Here is a 17,345-nt window from a genome sequence, read left to right on the forward strand (position 1 = left end):
AAACACGACGAGTTGAGTTGAGGCCAAAAAGTTCTATTTTGGTCTCATCTGACCACATCACCTTCTTCCAGGCCTCTTCTGAGTCGTCCAGGTGGTGAATGGCGAACTTCATGCGGGCCTGTACATGTTTCTTCTTGAGCAGGGGGACCTTGCGTGCACTGCAGGATTTCAATCCATGACGGCGTAGTGTGTTACCAACAGTTTCTTTTGTAACTGTGGTCCCAGCTGCCTTCAGTTGATTCATCAGTTCCCCCCTTGTGGTTTTGGGATGATTCCTCACCGTTCGCATGATCAGGGACACCCCACGAGGCAAGATCTTGTGTGGAGGCCCAGACCGAGGGAGGTTGGCGGTGGTGTGGTGCTTCTTCCATTTCCTGATAACTGCACCGACAGTTGATCTTTTCTCTCCAAGTTGCTTTCCGATTCTCTTGTAGCCCATCCCAGCCTTGTGCAGATCAACAATCTTGTCCCTGATGTCCGTGAGAAAGCTCTTTGGTCTTGCCCATGGTGGTGATGTTGGATGCTGGTTGTTTGGGTGTTGACAGGTGTCTTTTATACAGGTAACGAGGTGAGGCAGGTGTATTTGATGTAGATAATTGGTTCGGATTGGGGCTGTGTCTTAAAGAAAGACTAACTGGCTTGTAGGAGCCAGAATACTTGCTGTTTGTCCAGGGGGTCAAATACTTGTTTTTCCTCATCAGATGGTTATCAATTTTAATAAATTCATATGATGTGATTTTCTGGAATTTTCTTTGGGATTCTGTCTTTCACTGTTAGAATGCACATATGATTAAAATTGTAGATTTTTGCATTCTTTGTAAGTGGGCAAACCTGCAAAATCAGCAAGGGGTCAAATACTTATTTCCCCCACTGTACCTGCTGATCTATCAGCGTGTTCCCATTTAGTTTCCATTTGGGAGGAAATTCTCCTAAAAGCTATCAAGCCTTTTTGGATTTAGCCTTACACTAAGTTACAACTTTATTATGTGAGCCTGTGCAATCGAATATAACAGCCCTGCAATAAATCCTACCTTTTGTTTTTACTTATTTATGTTCCATCTTTGTTGGCAATGTGTCAGCGAGGCTATTATCAACAAGGGGTGTAACGATACAGAGATCTGGATTGATATATCGATTTAATGATCAACGATGCAAAGTGAAACTCTCGATACACATCTGTGTATCATCTTTAAGTTGCGCTTTTATGGGCGCCTGAGTAGCTCGCCTCGGTAGAGTAGGCGTCCATATGTAGAGGTTCCTGCTCCTCGATGCAGTGGCCGCGGGTTCGACTCCGACCTGCAGCCCTTTGCTGCATGTCATCCCCCCCCTTTTCAAGTCTAAGCTGTCTTATACAAATAAAGGCCTAAAATTCCCCCAAAAAAATCTTTAAAAAAAAAAGTTGCACATTTATTGAAATTCCCATAATCTCCACTATATTATATATATATATATATATATATATATATATATATATATATATATATATATATATATATATATATATGTTTATAATATATAACTGATTGTGTTAAAGCAGTGGTGTCAAACTCATTTTCACTAAGGGCCACACTGGAAAAGTTGAACCATGTTAAGGGCCAGACATGTAAAGTTTATTGACATGCTTTTATTTATTTTATTTTATTTAAAGTTTAGGTCCACATGAAGCTCTAGCCATCATACAATTCAGCAAATCAAGTAAAAAAAAAAAAAAAAAAAAAAGCATTTTGATTAAATTTTCAATTTTAGGCTACCAAACGCAGCTGAACAACCTGTTTCATGCCCTGAATATGAAAACTCTCCGGTTGTGCCACTTGTGTGTGAATTTCTGAGTCTAAAAGTCAGTAAATCTGCCAAATTCTGCTTTAAGTATGGTGTAATTGCAGTTTGAAAACTGTTTCCAGTCGTTTTGACGCTCACCTAGGCGTGCCAACATTTATTGTGAACCTAAATTAATACGGGGGCCGGATCAAAATTTGCGAGGGGCCGGATGTGGCCCGCGGTCCTTGAGTTTGACGCGTGTGTGTTAAATGAACAATACTAATATCTCATATACAAATTGCAGGCCCTTGAATTGAAGCAAATCAAAATTGTATCGTGGCAGACTTTGTGATATCAGCAAATATCGTATCGTTGTCCAAACAATCAATGTATCATATTGTGATACAACTTATTATTTACACCCATAGACTGTACACCCCATTATTAACTCAATCTGGTAGTAACTTTTTGTTGCCCGATTTGGATGCTGGGGCTCCGCGGTGCAGCCTAACCAGGTTGCATTAAATCCCTCGGGAATTTCAAATCCATGAATGCAGCTTTCGACATTTTAAAACCTTCCTTTGTTGCATTTAAAAATGAGCTCGACCATTATTTAGAGTCTGAGCTGACATACTGGACATTAGGGCTGTGCAATTAATCAAAATGTAATCGTGATTATGATTTCAGCTCCCAATGATCACAAAAACAGAATAATCGAGAAATACAAATATTTAGCTCATTACGTTTTGCAAGTAAACTTTTATTTTCTCTTGTGTTCTGAATAAAAAAATAAAGTTTAAATAGGAAAAGTATTAAGACAAATTTCAGTTGTAGGCCTATGTTTTTTTACTGTTGATTTATTTAACTTTTTCCAGTTTTTTAAGTTCAATAATTGCAATATCTTTCCAGAAGAACTAATCGTGTTAAATTATCGTGATTTCAATATTGACCGAAATATAGATATTTTGGTCAATATATATATATATATTTTTTTTTCATAATCGAGCAGCCCTACTGGACATATGGTCAGAATCCTCTCTGCTGATTCCTCACGTCTGTATCCACTTTTGTCTTTATAAAAAACTAAAAAACGTACTACTACATAACTAAAAAAGTTATGGGTTCTTTACATTGTTGGTACTTCATATCACCACACAGCAGCTTTTAGGCATCTTTTGTTGTTGTTTGCTAGCAGACGGAAATTATAGACGAGGAGAAAAACCTTCACGCAACACAAATCAATGGAGAGTTCTTTTTCCCTACGGTGGGGGCGGTACTTGAATGCGCTCTGTCTCTATGATGGCTCCGTGAACGCTGCCACGATGAAGTTAACCAGAGGAACACGGTAACACCCACCTCCCAGCCTCTGCTGTCTCTGTGGGACTCCTCTTCACGGTTCCCCGCGAACCCGTCCCCGGCTGGACATCTTTGACAGAAGGCTTATTTCGTTTAAGTTTAGACTTGGAATATGTTTCAGCCATGGTTTCAACATCTTCGACATTTCGCGCTAGTGTGACGAACGGGAACTTCCTTCTTCTTCTTCTCTCTCTCGGTTGAGCTGGCGGGTCGCTGCCGTCCCGCCACCGCCACCGCCACCTACCGTCCTGGGGTCAGGTGGGTCCATCAGAATCAGAAGAAGGTGCATTAATAAGAAGGCCTAAGTACTTACAAGGAATTTGCATTGGTGGTTGGTGCATACATAAACAAACAGACATATTAAACATTAAAAAGGAATAAAAAATATATACAGAAACAAATATTTCAAAATAGCTGTTTATCATAAAAAGAAAAAAAGAGGCTAAATGGGTTGAGTGCAGAATATGCCAAAAAAATGAAATAATGGGTGCCCGGATAGCTCAGTTGGTAGAGTGGGCGCCCACTCCGACCTCGGCCCTTTGCTGCATGTCATTCCCCCTTCTCCCCTTAAATGTCTTCAGCTGTCCTGTAAAATAAAGGCCTAAAATGCCCACAAAATAATATAAAAAAAATAATAATAATAGTAATACTTCTTCTTCTTCTTCATATAGCCTATGTTACAGTGCAATAAAACGTGTCCAACATTTGCTTTAACTCAACAGTTTCCACCCTTTCACTGTTCCTTTTCCCCCTGCACAGACACAGTGCCATTAAACCTGTGTGGCCCTATAGTCTCGCCATTGCCAACTCTATCTCCACAGCGCTGCGGAGTAAGGTCTGGCTACACCACGCATATGTTCCAGGATAGGAGAAAGGAGAGACATCATCTCCATTGGTGCATGTATATAGCAGCCTGGTCTCACAGAATTCCGTGAAATGACCACAAACTGTGATCACTGAATGTGGGAAAATTCAATGTGGCCACCGTGGTAAACAGTGCCAATGTAAAGGCAATGACGTAGCATTAAGAGCGACTACGGTAGTGAGTAGTATGAAAGTGGTATGGTGGATGGGTCAAACACAGGACTTTCACCCAGGAGACCGGGGATCGTGCCCCGCGTGACACGTTTCCTAAACCCAACCGTCCCGTTGTTGTCCCGCGTGTCATGGAAATGTAAGCCCACCCACGACCTTTTCCTTAAAGGACTACGCCACCGTTTGTTGAAATAGGGCTCATCACGGTCTCCCCTATAGCTGTAGATAGGTGGGCCAACACATTTTTTGAGCATTTTTGTATTAGTCCGGTGCAACACCGGCATCGCCACCGCTAGTTAGCTTAGCGTAGTGAATGGAATCCTATGTTGCCGGTTAGCATGTTGTGAGTAAAAGTGAGCCAACAAAAGACAAAAAAACAACCTAATTACTTGCACTGAGACAAAAAATGCGTTGGCCCACCTATCTACAGCCAGGGGAGACCGTGATAAGCCCTATTTCAAGAAACAGTGGCGTATTCCTTTAACTTAATGGGCCGTGTTCATTTCACGGAATTCTTCAGTGAAACTGCCACAGATTTTGAGTTGAGGAGGGGTGTTCATTTCACGGAATTCTGTGAGATCAGGTTGATATATATAGGTACTGAGCATGTGTGTGTGTGTGTGTGTGTGTGTGTGTGTGTGTGTGTGTGTGTGTGTGTGTGTGTTTCAGGCCAGTGTGTAATGTGTATAATAACAACAGAGTGAAACATTGTAATTTCCCTTGCGGGATTAATAAAGTATAAATAATTATTATTGTCACACAGAAGTGTGATGTTTTCATCGGGGGAGACCAAAGGTGATTTTCCGGCCTTGGCGGGACAATATAGCTGCATTCTATACGTTCTGTGTGTGCAGCATGGAGTGGGCTGAAACCACATTTCATTATGCAATCTTTTTGTATATAATAGATAGACTGTGGATGCAAGTCACCTTGTATTCAATCAACTTAAACTTTATACATTCTACAAGATTCAAGTCAAGTGTGCACACACAAAAAGGCTGTGGGAGGGGGCTAAAAGCTCCACAAAGGTCAGTGAAGATTTCTATAAGCAGCTGTGAATGACAGTGTTGGTAAGAATCAGTTTTTCTTTGATAAAAGAACAAAGAATGGGACAGAAATCATTCTTAAAAAAGGAAGATGTGTTTGGAGTTTTGCAGAGCGGATACGGCAAAAGTTTAATCTATCAACTAGCTTCTCTACCTTCTTCGTGGCTCTGCCTGCTTGTAGTGCTATCCTATTGCTTGCAGAGAGAATTTGAAAGACAACCGTTTATCCCGCCCCTCGGATTGAGCCCTGCCAATGGGGAGTTCCCATTGACATCAAGATGTTGGGTCTGGCTTGTCAGGACACATTTGTTGTGTTCTGGTTCCAGAACGATGAAGACAGTTGGAGAACAATACGATATGAAATAGGAGGCTCTTAAAGGAGGATTCTTTTCCTCAGAAACGATCATGTTTTTCCCAAATGATGCACAGATGTTTAGGCTTTCTTCTATCAAACAGTCCCTCCAGAAAAACGCGATCGCATAATTTAATGCATAATCAGCCAAAGTCTGCATATTTATGGGGGGGCCGCATTTTTTCAAATACGCCACACTTTTGCCGCATAAATTGCCGATTTCTGCGCAAAATATGCGGGCCTTGCATGATTTCATAATCCCCGCATTTTTGTTGCAAAATAAGTCACATATATCTTAGCAGAAAGTTGAAAAATGTTGTGTTTACTTCACACAAGAGCAGCCATTTTCCCCTGTTGACATGGGAACGTTATGAAGTGACGTAATTACGTGACGTGAACATCATCGAAAAGCAGGGTGTTGGGGGGGGGTCACTTTTTTTCTCTTTTTCATCAAACCGCAGTTTTTTGCAAGTTCCGCAATTTCATCACATAAAATTGCATAAATATCCCGCATATTCCATCGCATTTTTTAAGAAAATGTGCCGCATAATCAAAGATTTTTGCCCGCAACAATCTCAAAAAACTCAAAACGCATTTTCCTGGAAGGACTGGGCAAATGTTTTTTTAAAATAAATAAAGTGCGTATAGCTGCTGTAGATGGAGCATGCCCCTGCCCCTTGAGACTTTGCACAGTTTACACTCTATCGAAAATGCAACAGATATTTGAAAGCTGCAAAATACTCTCATAGTAAGTTCAGCTATTGTGTATTTAGAACTTTTTCTATGACAATTCTTTACAATTGGAAAATGACTGTTGGGCAATTTTTCCAGGGCTGGACCAAGTTGTTTTGTGGCCCGAAGCAGCAGAATTTGGCCCACAAATCAATTCATTCTTAAAACATAGCAGGAGTAAATTACTGTTGTGCAGATTTATTTAAAAATGATACTGAAAAACAACAATAGCGGTAGGCTGTACGGAATGTGATAAAATGTGGTGAACAAACCAGAATGCAGTGTTTAGAGAAGCAAACGATTAGTTAGCATGTAAAACAAACAACACACAATGTGCAGAACAAGTCGAGTCATTGACGAAAATCCCCAAAAAGAAAGAAAGGGAACGAATTAAGCAATGTCCGCACAGCCGGCCCTGGGAGTGATATCAACAGGAAGTTGCTGTCGGCCATCTGGACTACCTCGCTTAGCCTGCCGTGCAGCACAGTTCCAAACGAGAGGGCGGGAAATGGATGGATGGATGTGTGGAGTTCATCGGAGTGCATGACTTTGTCAAAATAGGATTTGGTCAAGACTTTAAGGACGAAACCACCCAAGGAAGAGCCTTTTGATGTTTCATCAGTTTGATCGTCAACTCTCGTTGTTAATACACAATAAATGATGTCACTGGCGCACAAGGATTTCTACTCAGGGAACACAGAAGAAGGTTACATCATGCAAGAATGCAAACTGCAACGATGATACTTTGTTCCCTTCTGCAAGGACGCACATAAAGTGGAAAGTTAAAGTCATAATAATGGTGGGATTTTCTGAGCCTTTTAAGCTTTTGGCCAGAAGAGAGGGACCAACGGAGAGCGGCTACAATTATGCAATGGAAAAAGACAAGGGAAAGCTGGACTGAACGGAAGGAAAGAAAAGAAAGGAAAGAGGGGAGAGCATTATTTAACAGAATGGAAAACAGCACTATGGGAAAACCTGCCACTTTGAAATAAGGTGAGAGCATTTTTTTGGGGGGGGGGGGGACCAGTGCCACATAAGATGAGTATTGCAGAAGGGCCGCTGCCGAATTGCTGACATTGGCCAATGAGGTTTTTTTTCTACCTCGACCACAGAGGGGAGGAAACACAAAAGCCGAGCCGTGGGCCAGGCCTGTGGTACACAGTGCTACTCTGGGAAAAAGCAACCCGGCGCCTGGAAAGAAAACGTTATGTCATCCGTCTCACGTGATGCTGTGTTGTGCTCTGCTGCCGTGGTGACGGCGAAGATGATGAGGAGAATAACAGTGAGGCAGCAGCAGCAGCCTTAAAGGGTAATTTCGGGATTTTCCAACCTGGACTCTATATTTTCCCAGACATTTGTGTCTAAGGCTATACGTTTAGACTGCAGGCCTTTTTTTGACTGACTGTTCACAGTAGAGCTGAAGATCTTTGATAGAAATTACGATCTTTGTGTGTGTGCTATATCCGCTAGCCACTAGCCCGATAGCCGGCGGCAGTTTGGGAACAGAGACGTTAATAACATCACATCCATACATCCTTACAGGCTTTACAGCATACAGCCCTCCGATGTATTATAAGATAGTACAAATGATGAATTACAGCCGTATATCGATTATTACAGCTACAGGAACTCGGGAGCACAGTCACATGAGCCTGCCAGGCGCAGTCCTGGGTCTGCTCGCGTTCATTAAAAAGTTACTTATCCTTATCCATCATAGAGTTTAGCAAATCAAGCAAATCAAAGATTACACTTTTAAACGCAGGCATCCACACACCTGACTCACAGCAACCTATTTCACAGCCTGAATATGAAAAATATCTGCTTGTGTGGGAATTTCTGAGTCTCAAAGTCGGCAACCCTGCCAAATTAATTTTGCATAAATTTGCCTAATTGCAGTTTGAAAAACCGTTTCCTGTCTTTTTGGGTTTGGCACAGAACTAGATTAAATTTATTGTGAACCTAATCTAATATAGCCAATCACAGCTGACATTGGGCAAGAGGCATTTGGATAAGTAAAAATGTGATTTGTTAAAGGAAAGACATTCGAATTGGGGAATTAAAGGAATGAATCAACATTTTGGGGATTTCTTTTTTATTTCCCTTTTTTTTTTTTTCCAAGAGTGAGATGAGAAGATTGACTCCAATCTCATGTCTGTGTGTTGCGTATGAAACTGGAGTCCAGATGTGGTTAGCTTAGCTTAGCATAAAAGCATTTTTGTTCACTTTTTCAAATCAGACAATTTGATTCACGCAGCGATTAGCTGGGCGTGTTGAGGTGTGAAAGCAGGCAGCGTGCCTTGATTTTGTGTCCCAGCTTTGACTGAGAATCCTGGATGTCAGAGCTTCCTTTGAACACAGCAGCAGGGGGAGGAGTTTTCACAGTTTGCATTGCCATGCAATTTTTAAAGCAAGCAGCATGCACAGCAGACAATGTGAAGGGAGAGGGAAGGGCAACGCAAAAAAAAAAAAAAAAAAAAAAAGTATGCAAGTAAATAATGAGCACAGACAAACTCATGGGGGAAAAAAAAAAAGGAGAGCAAGAGGACAAGCACTGTATGCAGGCAACATTATGAATCATTGAAAACGAGTCTTGGCATACACTCCGTACTGTCTAGCAGCCTTTGCCTTGATAGGATGAGAAGCCCGATGGAAGCACAAGCTCTGTATCTATTACCGTGTAATGTAAACACACACAGACAGCGATGCAGTATGCCAGTGTAGTACTGTAGGCCCACATCCAGCCTGCAGCTGCCAGAGCTCAGTGCTTGGGCTGAAAGAATGGCTTCATGCCATGCACTGATAAGCCCAGCAGAGGCTCTGGTCCCCCCTCAGAAAAAAGACCATTTACAGTCTACATCTGCCAGCTGGACGGGAGAGAACCCAGTCCCGTGGCTCCAACACTGCAACCATCGCTGTGTCATGGTTGTGTATGTTTTATGTTTTCTCCCGTGTCATGTCTTGTCTTACATCCTGCCTCGTGTTTTCGCACCTTTGTGATTGTCTCCCCCACCCTGATGTGTTTCCCCTGTTCCTGAGCCCTCATTGTCACCTGTCCCTTGTTTCACCCTCGTTACCTCGTGTATTTAGTCTCTGTTACCCCTTTCCCACCAACAAGAACCAGGTTCTTGTTGGTGGGAAAGGGGTAAGCTCAGAGCTAGAGCTAGTGCCGGTTCGGAGTTGGTTCGACTGACGAGCCTCAAGAACCGGTTTGCTTTTCCACAGGCTGAAGAGCCGGCACAGAGCCAGGTCTTACGTCACTGTATAACGTCTCATCTTTCCCAGCAACATTAGCGCGGCGGCGCCAAACACAAACACACCATCAACAATGGCGGATGTTGCTTTGCTATTGATGTTCATGGCTTTGCGGACCTATCGGCATCCAAACTCAGCAGATCCAACGTGTTCGCGCGGCTCGCCTTTATAGTGCAAGACAGCAGCTCATTTCCTCCTCTGACCACTGCTGTTGTTGTTTAATCGCGTCCATCGTGTTTGTCTGCTAATTCAAAAATGGCGGTCACAAGTTTCTGTTCGCCTTGTTGGTCACGGTAACCAGCCGTAAGCTGACGTAAGCGGTTCTTACTTCTGGCCCAGCGATGATTTGGTGCTACTTAAGAACCACTTGTACTGGTTCGGAGCTGGTGCTTTGGTGGTCGAAAAACAAAGAACCGATTTGAAACTAGGCTCTGGCTCCGAACCAGCACCAGCTCTGCCTTGGTGGAAAAAGGGTACTCGTTGTCTTTGTCTGTTGTCAGATCATCGTACTGTCTGGGTCTGCATTTCTACCCCCATTTGTCTCGGTGTTCCAGTTTATTGTGATTCCTGGCCGTTTGGCTTCCTCAACGTTTTTTGGAACTATTGCCTGCTTACTTCAGGAATCTTTTTGTTGTAACCCTTTTTTATTTATTAAATCTTCAAACTCAACTCTGCGCTGTCGTCTCTGCAATTTTGGGTCCGCCATTTCTCTGAAACCTGAAACACTGACCACTGCAAGATACTGTTTTGTGTGTCAGTGCTCGGAGCACTATAGCAGGGCCAAAGACCCCTTAACTGAAAGAGGGATGGAGCAGGGACCCCCTACTACATATATTGTATAAAATTAAGTTGCATGATCAACTGGGCCTGCAATAAAGTGTGGGTGGCCTATAGTCTTCATCCATACCTTTTTTGCGTAGAATACTAAGCTATTAAAATAGCCTAATAATTGTTGGCATGGTTGTATAAATCATGTTTTAATGTTAAACATACATGTGGCACAGTGAATCCTTAGGATTAATCAGTGGATGGGCTTACCTTAGTCTATATCCTTCGCGTTCCACTTCCGGGATTGCTCCGGTGCTGCAGGAAATTTCACCATGTATTTTCCGTTTCCTTCCGCGATTTGGATTGGTTAAAAGAAATGCCATTTAACCAGAGCAGGTTTTTCTCCCATCCCCGAATGCCATGCGGAGTAGCCAGACCCTCCTTCAGCGCGCTTTGGAGGAGGGTCTGGTAAAGCGAGTCTAACCTTACCTATAGGCCAGTAAGCAGTGGGGATTTATATTATTGATAATATGTTGGATTCATGTTAAGACTTTTTTAATTTCAAAGTACTTATAATAAGTACAATAATTTGGAGGCCCCACTGCATTGACTCTGGGGACCCCTTAGGGGTCCCGGACCCCCTGTTGAAGATCCCTGCGCCATAGGGGTAAAGTAATAAACTGGGCATATTTAAAAACAGATCTAGTCAGCAGTGTTGTAGTCGAGTCACCCAGTGTTCGAGTCCGAGTTCAAGTCCGAGGTACCAAAGGAGAGTCTAGAGCTTAGCGACTCGAGTACTCCATCACCACTGCCTATTCATATGTTTGTGTGGTATGCCTGTGTTTTTAACTTTCCTTTTCCTTTTCAAACCATTTTTATAGTGACTTTAGAGACTTTTTTTTATGTATATACATATAGATATACATTTTCCTGCTTTGCACATTTTTACTGATGTTTTGCACTGAGAGGACTGCATTCAATTTCATTGTACATGTACAATGACAAATAAAGACTATTCTATTCTATTACACATTAAAGTAGTCAGAAATATCATCCAAATTCCGAGTCCCGTTTCATGAATGCTTGAGTCTGATTTAATAAATCCTCGATTCCAGGTCCAAGTCAACAGCGCGCGAGTCCAAGTCGAGGTGAGATCTCCACTTTTCTTCTCGGGAGACGCTACAGGTGCATCAGAACAAGGACTAACAGTTTCTTCCCAAAAGCCCTAACCACTCACGCATGCACTGACTTCCCAGTCTTACCCCCCACCCCCAGACTCTCTTCTACCCAACTACTGTGCAATATTTAATATTTAATACTTTTGATAATATTGACAATTCTGTGCAATTTCATTACTGTTGCAATATCATTACTTCACACTGCATTTCACACTGTACATGAAACCATATCTATCTTTATATGTTTGTATTTTTTCTATATGTATATAGCTCTCAGAACCTAGTGACTCCTCCTCAGGGGGAGGTCATGTGTCCCCCCACTACTTATTTCATGTTGACACTGGAAAGGAGTTGTTTTTAATCTCATTGTACATGTGTATAATGACAATAAAAGGCATTCTATTCTATTCTGGTGATTTCTTCTGCAACAATTTGTGCCTTTTCTGCATCAAGTTATGTTTCAAATGTCTTTATTTATGTAAATGAAACTACTGTATAGGAGGTTTTTGGGTTGGGTTCCACTGGCCAGTAACCCCCCCCCACTCTGTAAGTTACACCTATGGATACCCAGCCATAGTTCCTACTTTCTTTGCATTCTTCTCCTTTCTTTTAGTATCATTACTGACTCACTTGAGAAGCCTTATTAACCACCGTGTTCTCATGGAATTTCTTTTAAATAGAATTGCACTGAATTTTCATATGCACATTCACATATTTTAAATCTGAGATTTGTGTGCTGGCCTGGCCAGCAGGGGAGGATCCTCCCAGTCAGATCATGTTGCAGTTTCAGCAGTGTTTGGCTAGGGGATGCCACAGGAACAGCAAACTGCCGAACCACTGCTGCAGTTCAACAACTGGAGTTGACACATGACCCCCCCCCCGAGGCGGAGTCACTAGGTTCTGATTATATTACTAGTCCTTTACTGTAACTCATTTACTCCCTATAATAAGATTTAGAGAGATATTGTGTCAAAGTTTATCAAGGTTTTACTGCACATACCGTAAGTCAACCTTAGGGAGAACTCTACAAGTCCTCTAGATAGTTCCAGTGTGTAATGTAACGAAGTAGAAAGAAGAAACCACAATTCATAATACTTTTACTTCTAATAATAGTACATTTAATATCACAAAATTACTTTTGATACTTAAGTGCAGTAAACATCAGATACTTTAAGATTTTTTACTCAAGTAATATTCTAAAAGGCGACTTTAACTTCTACCAAAGTCATTTTTTTTGTAAGATACTTTACTTTTACTCAAGTATTGCTTTCAAGTATACAAGACTTGATATTTTACAATGGTACTGTAAGCTACATAATGTGCCCCCCCACCACCCAAATCACATTGGCTACTTATCCTTAAAAGAAAATATGAACAATCAAACATAATTGTATTAAAATACATTCAATGGTAATGGCAAAAAATGTAAGCGTCGTAAATGCATTCATGGTAGCAGCGTTGGAAGAAGTATTCAGATCCTTTACTCAAGAAAAGTGCTAACACTACGCTGTCAAGAAACTCTGTTACAAGTAAAAGTCCTGCATTGAAAATGTACTTAAAAGTATTAAAAGTAAACTTACTTAAAGGTCCAATGTGTGGGAATTTCTCCCATCTAGCGTTGAGATCATATATCGCAATCAACTCTCTCGCACCACGCAGTTCAAAGTAGGTATTAAGGTGCTTACACACCAACCAGACGGCCGACCCTCGGCAAAAAGCCAGTCGAGATGATCAGTCGGGTCCCCGAGGTCCAAAAAACTGCCTCGGGACACACTGAGGCGACACCGACTTGAGAAACGTGATACGTCTCCATAGCAGCAGGTGGGGCTACTCTGTATTGTTGCCCAAGAAATTAAAACCGGCAGCTGATTGGACGAACGCGTCACATGGGTTTGTTTTCTCCAGAAATTCAAAGCCAGACTGTCATGGCGGCTCGTTCAGAATACGATCTCATATTGTACTAAAATAGTTCACTGAAACATTTTCCTGAAAACATTTTAAGCGAGAAATAGGCCGTGCAGTTCCTGAATCTGCCTTCATGTCAGATCAACAAAGGTCAGTTTAAAAGATTTTCGTCAGATTTTGAGAGACTCTAGTCACCTCATTCCGCTCGCCATTTCCGGGTGAGTCCCGACGGCCCTGCCGCCGACTGAACATGTCAGGTCGGCCAAAATGAACGCCGACAGCCCCCCAGACGGACGACGGCACAGGACACACCGAACAGATTCGAGTTACTGACCTCGCCAGACTGTCCCACGGCCGATTATCGTCCTAGTGTGTCCACACCTTTACAGCTACAGTAGCCTTCATGCTTCAAAAAGCTGGTCTCTTGCTCCTTTCAATATACTTTTTCTTTTTCTGGGCGATGAAGAAGAAGAAATTTGGACTTTGAATACGTGTGGTCCTCCATGTTTCCTTCTTCAAACTTGCCGGGACGGGAAGCTACGATATCCATTAGCAGCACCTGTGAGTTTATCATGTGACAGCGAAAACGCGAAAGGCGGCGCAGTATGTCCTGTATGTCCCTTACCGGCTACCGTATTTCAAGATGGAGCATGAATATGGAGTGTCTACCCCCAGTTCATGCAAACGTAAATGTAAAATTTCAAGCCAAAAGGAATACTTGGAATTGATGGTGGTGGTAAATATTCATGAAAAAGGACAAGTTTGTGAACGGGCAACACAGATTTTGATAATGAACAACTAAACACGTTACACACTGGACCTTTAATGAAAGAGCCTCACATTTTAGAAACTGGAAACGATCCAAACAGTTGTGTGTTTAATGGTCTAATCATTTCAGCTGGACTTATAGGCCTGTATATTGTTGGGTAGTATAATTTACATTAAAACATTGTATTTTATAAACTACATGTGTTTTGTGTGCCAAAATCTTAATGTGTAAAGTAACTAAAGTTGTCAGATGAATGTTAGTGGAGTAAAAAGTAGAATATTTCTCTCTGAAATGTAGCGGAGTAGAAGTAGAAAGTGGGATGAAAAGAAAAGACTCAAGTAAAATACAAGTACTGTACCTCAACATTTGTACTTAAGTACAGTCAAGGGCATAACTTTGGGTTCAACATCGGGGTTGTGGGGGGGGGTGAGATCTCCAGTTTTGAGCAAAATTGAAATTTCATTGAAACACTTCCTTTTCTGCATTTTGCGGATTTTTTCTGCATCAATTTATAGTTCAAATGTCTATTTATGTAAAGGAAATTATAATAGTAATAATAATACCCCCCTCCCACCTGTAAATTAGGCCTATGAGTACAGTACTTGAGTAAACATACATTCCACCACTTCATGTGAGCAAATATAAAAAAAATTCTGATTTGCAGAGATATAATTACTGAGGGGGAAATGTCAAAATACATGCAATGGAAAGTATATGAGGAATTAAAAGTGCATATTTATTTTTGTTGAATGTGCTAGTGATTTGACCGCCTCTTAACAGTTTTCAATAGCTGATCTGTGGAAAAATAAAAATGAATCTTCTCTCGTGCAAGATTGTCTGTCAAGGTCGCCAACACATGAAACGTGTTTATTTGCCGCTCCTTGCCAAACTGTTTTTAACACATTCAAGCAGAAGTCGTGAAATTTGCGTTTCCCCTTCCAAAGCTAAATTTGTCCTGTCTCGCACCACCAAAACACCACCACCACCCATCCTCTCTCTGTGGGCTGTCTCTCTCTCCCTCTCTCCCTCTCTCCCTCTCTCCATCTCTCCCTCTCTCTCTCTCTCTCTCTCTCTCTCCCTCTCCCCTCCCTCTCCCCTCTCTCTCTCTCTCTCTCCCTCTCTCTCTCTCTCTCTCTCTCTCTCTCTCTCTGTACAGCCGTGAACCAAATGATTCACATAACCGCTGTCTATTCCTCTGCTGCATTCAGGGCCCACGGAAAAAGATAGTAAATGTGAGCTTCTTGCGTTAAAATGAAAAACCCCACGTCGAGATCCACACACCTGCAGTCACAAACGGCATGTTGATTTCCAATACAGTCAGTAACAGTTAGAGCTGTAACAGTTTTCACATTTTACGTTTTCACATTTATTGTGATTTAAATGATTGTCTCAGAAACCATTGTCTCTTTCAGTCAAATTAACTTTTTTAAACAAATTAAAGTGTTGAATGAATCCCAGGATGCATCTTTTGGTTCTATATCACTGTCATGTGACTCAGATAATGTACTAACTCAAATACACAGGCTATGAAGTAAACAACGCCTCTTTATTATCATAAAAGTTATTTCTAACTGTATCGTCATTTTTGTTCATATGAACGTGTCTAGGTTCAAGTGCCAACAACTAACAATTGAAATAATATAAATATATAGTCCAGTAATCACTTATAGAATTACAATTTGGCATATCTAAACAATTACCAGTCACATGCCTTAGCACCTTAGCCAATGTTAGCAATTAATTGCGGTTAAACAAATACAACTTTGACTATGCAAAATAATTTTGCAATTAGACAATTATGTTATTATGTTACAGGCCTAATGACAGTGTGAAATAGCTTGCCAACTATCATAAGGCATGTTTCCACCCACACGTTTTTATGGAAACAGTCAAATTCGACTGAATTTCATGAATATCAACACAAAGTTTGTACATTTTGATCTCATCAGATTTTCTCTTAAAGGTCCACTGTGTAGGAATCTCTCCCATCTAGCGATGAAATTGTATTTTGCTTTCAAACGAATAGTGCTCTCTAGCGCCTGGCTTTTTCAAATGCGTGTTGCAACTATGGTGGCCGTTATGTACCAAGAAGCTATGACAATGTGCCTTCCCAATTTTCGCTTTTTTTTGGCGACGAGGATTCCTTCTCCTGTGGCTCGGCATAAGTCTAATCTTCCATTATGAACTAAAGTGCAGCGCAGGCTTTCAAATTTGCCGGGGCGGTGACCAGCGCCTCTCACTGATCTCCTTCTCCGTTTCAGCTGCTTTCAGTCACGTGACGCTGGCTCTGAAGGAAAAAGCGTTGTGGATTAGCTAGACAGGTAGGCTAGTGCTCTATGTCCCTCTCAGCCATTATAGTTTTTAAAATGGTGGAACGACATGGAAGCCTAATACAGATAAGACATTCTTCGCTTACGAGGATAAGTCAGATCATTGGCAGAGGTCATTTTACACCAATGAGGACATATTTCTGAATGAAGACATTGATAGTTAATAAAATACTTAAAACACTACACAGTTTTAATCGGTAAACAGCTCATGCGATAAATGCTGATGGAAACATTTTTTTGCCGAATAAATAATGAATTGTGATTACTTTTTAGGTCATTTTATGGTTGCAACCCGGAATGACACCTTACCCATGTGACGTCATTATGCCCAGGTTTTTATTCGCTTTAAAGCCGTTGGATGGAAACCCACTTTCCCCGGCTTTATTCGCATGAATGTTTTTAGCCAACTTCAGATCATTCCATGGACAGGTGGATGGAAACATAGCTATAGTGGAGGTACAGAGTATAAGGCCAGTTTTAAAAGACTAGGAGAGACTGAGGACAGTTGTAACATTTTTGACATTTCTGTCTGTATATCTTGGAGCTCTTTTAAGCCAGAGGGTTCCAAATGTGGTACAAACTAGTTACACTTGTCTGCTATTGAATGGTGTAGCTGTAATCTATGCAACCCAAACAGCAAATGCATGGTTTAAACTCAAACACAAGGAGTGAAATGTTAAAATGTTTACCCCATAGTCCAGGTTATATAAATGTACCATACAAAATGGTACCATGGGTGAAATGTAACATTATGATATACACACATGGGGTTAAATGTAGCATTATGATATGCACACATGGGGTTAAATGTAACATTATGATAAACACACATGGGGTTAAATTTAACATTATGATATACACACA

General features: G+C 41.4%; 1 protein-coding gene across 2 annotated transcripts in view; it reads right to left on the reverse strand.

Moving 5' to 3' along the window:
• Positions 1 to 3,359, reverse strand: part of si:ch73-70k4.1 (translation initiation factor IF-2) — a 24,932-nt gene extending 21,573 nt beyond the window's left edge. For both annotated transcript variants that reach the window (XM_028582011.1, XM_028582010.1), the window contains exon 1: positions 3,115 to 3,359. In XM_028582011.1, the coding sequence (XP_028437812.1) occupies positions 3,115 to 3,239 (125 nt within the window). In that variant the 5' untranslated portion in view covers positions 3,240 to 3,359. The remainder of the gene's footprint in view (positions 1 to 3,114) is intronic.
• Positions 3,360 to 17,345: the final 13,986 nt, after the last annotated feature.

Source organism: Perca flavescens, chromosome 7 (genome assembly GCF_004354835.1).
Source record: "Perca flavescens isolate YP-PL-M2 chromosome 7, PFLA_1.0, whole genome shotgun sequence".
NCBI lineage: Eukaryota > Metazoa > Chordata > Actinopteri > Perciformes > Percidae > Perca > Perca flavescens.